At 39.7% G+C, this 5061-nt stretch overlaps 1 protein-coding gene across 1 annotated transcript in view; it reads left to right on the top strand.

Moving 5' to 3' along the window:
* LOC101342013 (monocarboxylate transporter 1-like) overlaps window positions 1-4355 on the top strand; it is a 10087-nt gene extending 5732 nt beyond the window's left edge. The window contains exons 3-4 of the mRNA XM_023734826.1: window positions 579-1445; window positions 4105-4355. Coding sequence (XP_023590594.1) covers window positions 579-1445; window positions 4105-4355 — 1118 coding nt within the window. The remainder of the gene's footprint in view (window positions 1-578; window positions 1446-4104) is intronic.
* Window positions 4356-5061: the final 706 nt, after the last annotated feature.

Consider the following 5061-nt stretch of genomic DNA (forward strand, 5'->3'; position numbering starts at 1 on the left):
TTGGATTTTCTTGTAGATTATGGAGATTAGACCTTTGTCTGACTTGTACTGTCCAAAAATTTTTTCCCCGTCTGTAGGTTCTCTTTTTACTCTTTTGGTGAAGTCTTTTGAAGAGCATAGGTGTTTGAAAAATACATTGACATTCCTAAAGACATCGCATTAAATTAATGGATTTACATGGATAGTTTTGATATCTTGACAATGTTGTATTTTATTATCCAGAAATAGTGTCTGTCTGTCTCTGTCTTGCTTTCTGAATTTATAAAATTATTCTCTCTCTTAATTCCCTTTTCCTCAGGAAATCTAAAATTATGAAACTAAATAGATCCTGCATTTATTATTGTTTTTGTTGCTAGAGTAAAAGGGACTATAAATCTGGTATTTGCTGCATAAAGACACTTTTTGTCCAAGTGTATTTATTTGATAGCATTCTATTTAATGATCTACTGGTTATAATGGCCTCTCAAATCATGATGATTTTGTCATCTTTCCATTCAGTTTGTCTAGTTAATTAATAACAAATAGGCTTCTGATATTAAATACAGTATTTGTTTTTGTTTTTTTTCTCTTCTCCCCAGGCCTTGGGCTTGCCTTGAACTTGAATCCAGCTCTGACCATGATTGGCAAGTATTTCTACAAGAGACGACCATTGGCAAGTGGACTGGCCATGACAGGAAGCCCTGTGCTCCTTGCTACCCTGGCCCCCCTCAGTCAGACTCTCTTTGGTATCTTTGGCCTTAGAGGAAGCTTACTAATTCTTGGGGGCTTCCTTCTAAACTGCTGTGTAGCTGGATCCCTGATGCGACCAGTAGGGCCCAAGCCAACCAAGGAAAGGAAAGATAAGTCTAATGAATCCCTTCAGGAAGCTGGAAAATGTGATGCAAAAGAAGGTGTGGGTGAAGCAGCTGCAGATCCGAATGGTGGAAACCCCAAAGAGGAGAAACTATCAGTCTTCCAAACAATTAACAAATTTCTGGACTTATCCCTTTTCACTCATAGAGGTTTTTTGCTGTACCTTTCTGGTAATTTGCCAATGTGTTTTGCACTGGCTACACCTTTAGTCTTTCTTACTAATTATGCTAAGAGTCAGCATTTCGGTGGTGAGAATGCTGCCTTCCTTCTTTCCATTATGTCTTTTGTTGATATTATAGCCAGGCCTTTCATGGGACTTGTTGCCAACACAATGTGGGTAAGACCTCATATTCAGTATTTCTTTGCAGCTTCTATTGTTGCAAATGGAGTGTGTCATATGCTAGCACCTTTAGCCACCAGCTATATTGGTTTCTGTGTCTATGCGGGACTCCTCGGATTTGCATTTGGGTGGTTCAGCTCTGTATTGTTTGAAACACTGATGGACCTTGTTGGACCCCAGAGGTTCTCCAGCGCTGTGGGATTGGTGACCATTGTGGAATGCTGCCCTATCCTCCTGGGGCCACCACTCTTAGGTACAGTATGTCCCCCTACCTCTCTGGTTTCTGTTATCGTGTAACAGGTGTACAAGATTGGGAAGATGATAGAAAGCAGAGGTTAGTAAGCTGCTTGATGGCAGAGAACAAATCTTTCTCATTTCTGTACCCTCGGTGCTGGCCCAATGCTTGGTGCAGCATAACTGCATAACCGCTCAGATACTTACAGAATTGGATTCAGTTGAACCATCAAGTGAAAGGGGAATCAGATATTGTTATAAAATTTAGTTTTCTTTAAAACAATTTTTTTCTCTTCATAAAACTAATGTGCTTATTTGAAAAAAAGGCGGAAGATATGTGTTTAAAGTACTGGTGGTGATTTCATTTTAATCATAGAATTTATCTCAGCAGTAACATTTAAAATATTAACAACAGCTTATGTGAGGGCTCACAGGGTACCAGGGACTGTCCTAATTATATATCCTGTCATATCTCACAAGTTTATAAGTAGTACTGTTATTGTTTCCACTTTATAAATAAAGAAATAGAGGCTAAAAATGAAATTGCTTGCCCAAGGTCACACAGCTGGTAAGTGACCATAAAACTTGATGAGTTATTCCCTAAGAACATCAAATTCTTTACACTTTAAAATTATTATTTAATACAAAATACAACAATTTGGCCTTCCCTGTAGATGTGACTGGATGCTTTTGAGATTATGCATTATAAAGTAAGGCGGATACGTAAAAGATTATCTTCTACTGACTTTTTGGAACTTTCCATCCCTTCCTCTCTCCTCCACATACCCAGTGATTTGCCAAGTTCTCTCATTTTTACCTCCTAAATCTCTCTAAATAATCTACCCATTTCTTTCTACCACAGGAAGATGGAAAATGTGATGCTGCAACCTCCTATCTGGGCTGCTTCAGTAGCTTCCTAACTGATTTACCTGTATCCAGTCTAGGTGGCCTTCAATCTGTGTTCTACTCTGCAACCAAAATGATCTTTACAAATGCAAATCTGATATACCGGCTGATTAGAACTCTCTGTTGCCTCCTATTGCTCTTAGGGTGAGGATCAAATCCCTAATGTGGCCGGCAAGGCCCTGCATGGCCTGGCCCCACCTGCCTCTCCAGCCTCATGTCCTGCTACTCACCTTTTACCCTCTGTGCCCTAGCAGCCCTGCGGTTCTTCCTCTCCCTCGCACAGCATACCATGCTTCCTCCCACCGCTGCACCTTTGCCTTGCTGTTCTCTACCTGGTCCTCTTCCCTTCCTTTTCACCTTGTTAATGTCTCTCCCTCTTCAAGTCTCAGCTTAGTTGACACTTTAAGGGATACCTTACTGACCTCACTTACTAGTCACATCCCCTATTTCTGCTTTCAAAGTACCCTTTGTAGCACTTGTCACAGTTAGAGTTTTGGACTTGCGTGATTTTTTGATTAACATCTTTCTTCTCCACTGACCTGTGAGCTTCATAAAGGCCAGGGCTATTATCTTCTCTTTGTTCACTCATAAATCCTCAGGGCCTGGCACAGACGGTGCCTGGCATACGATAGGGATCATCAAATATTGTTGGATGAGTAGCGCATGACTGAAACCACATGGCTTCATATTTGAATTGGCCATATTAAGTCCTTTACTGGTATAGAGTGGTATTTTCCAAAGTATATCTCTCAGGAAACTTTCTGTGAAATGCTAAATTTAGTTTAACAAAAATTTGTCTCCAAATAAGTTTAGGAAGCGCTAAGTTGAATGGATTTCTTTACTACAGGACTTCTTGGGTCCTTTAATATGCTAATGTGCATTAAGAGAAAGAAATATGCAGTTTCTCAAACTGATTTTACTTTTGACATATGTTAGAAAAGAGTCCTGTAACATAATGGTTAAGAGTGCAGGCTCCAGAGTCAGACTTCCTAGGTTGAATCACTCACTAGGTCTGTGCCTCAGTTCTTGCATCTGCAAGATGGGGATAACAATAATAAAAGAACTTGTTTTTCAAAGTTTATTTTTTAGCATGGGACAGGTGTTCACAGGACTATTCTCTGGGAAACATGGATGTTGGGAAAGAGCCGTGGTTTGGGTGTCTGGAAACTTGAGTTATAAATAGCTGTGTGACCTTGAGCAATCTTCCTAAACTACTTTGAACATCAACCTGCCCTTTTTAAAAGAACCAAACTAAATGATCCCTAGGTTCTTTCCAACTCTAATATACCACAGTTCAATTATTGTTAAGTTTCTAGAAATAACAAAACATACAGAGTCATCCTAAATCAGTCTGACATTGTAAATTAAAGAGGTGATCCTTTTTAGCACTTCATTTTTAGCCTAATTTTTCATTTGGGAGACTCTGTAAAGACTGATGGGTTCTTGTTGGTAGGTGCCATCGAGTCAGTTTTTGACTCATAGAGACCCCGTGTGACATAGTAGAACTGCCCTATAGGGTTTTTTAGGCTGTATGATTTACAGGAGCAGATCATCAGGTATTTCTCCCATGGAGTGGCTGGTCGGTTTAAACCATGAACCTTTCGGTTAGCCGCTGAGTGCTTAACCGTTGTGCCCCCAGGGCTTCTTGATGGGTTCTTAGGAGACTAGAATTACTCCCTCTTTCTGAGTGAATCTTTAGGCTTTATTTGGAAACAGTATACCTTGATTTTTGAACCTACATAATAATTTCTTTTTTTTTTAATTGACTTTAGGTCGTCTCAATGACGTGTATGGAGACTACAAGTACACATACTGGGCATGTGGCGTAATCCTCATTTTCTCAGGTGTCTATCTCTTCATTGGCATGGGCATCAATTATCGACTAGTGGCAAAAGAACAGAAAGAGCAGAAGCAGAAAAATGAAGGTAAAGAGAAGGAACCAAAAGAAGTTACTAAAGCAGCAGAATCTCTAGAACAGAAAGGCAAAGTTGGAGGAGCCAAAGAGAAGGAGTATTCAGTCTGAAACCATGGATAAACAGAGGAGCTTTTGACCAAAGAGACCTGAAATAACTCTACTGACCCATGTTGTACTGGTGGTGCTTAATACAAACAGTGGACATTTGTGTAAAAATCATACCAGGTGTTGGTTGATGGAATTTTTATTTTCCTCCTTAACAGCAGTTTAAAAGAAATATGTCACATTCTTTGGGGGTGGGGGCTTACAAAAGATGAGGGAAGGAAGTAGCTTTTATTTGAAGCCAGATTTATCATACAGTAGGATTCCCTTTTTTAAGTGCACAGATCAATGAGTTTTGACAAAAAAAATCAAATAACTACTGCCCCAATACAGAACATCTCCAACAGCCAGAATACTTCCCTCCTGCCCCTTTGCAGTCGGTCCCCTTCCTCTACCCACAGCCCCTGGCAGCCGCTGATCTGATTTCTGTCTCCTATAGTTTGCCTTTTCCAGAATGGAATAAATGGCATCACACAGCATGTAGCCTTTTTGTCTGGCTTCTTTCATGTAGCAATATGTTTTATGATTCATCCATGTTGTATTTATCAATAGTCCATTCCTTTTTATTGCCGGGTAGTATTCCATTGTATGGATGTACCATAATTTGTGTATCCAGTCGCCATTGATGGACGTTTGGGTTGTTCTTTTAGACTGTTACGAATAATGCTGCTATAAACATTCATGTGCAAGTTTTTGAATGAATGTATATTTT

The sequence above is a fragment of the Trichechus manatus genome, unplaced genomic scaffold (assembly GCF_000243295.1).
Source record: "Trichechus manatus latirostris isolate Lorelei unplaced genomic scaffold, TriManLat1.0 scaffold00073, whole genome shotgun sequence".
In the NCBI taxonomy this organism is placed as follows: Eukaryota; Metazoa; Chordata; class Mammalia; order Sirenia; family Trichechidae; genus Trichechus; species Trichechus manatus.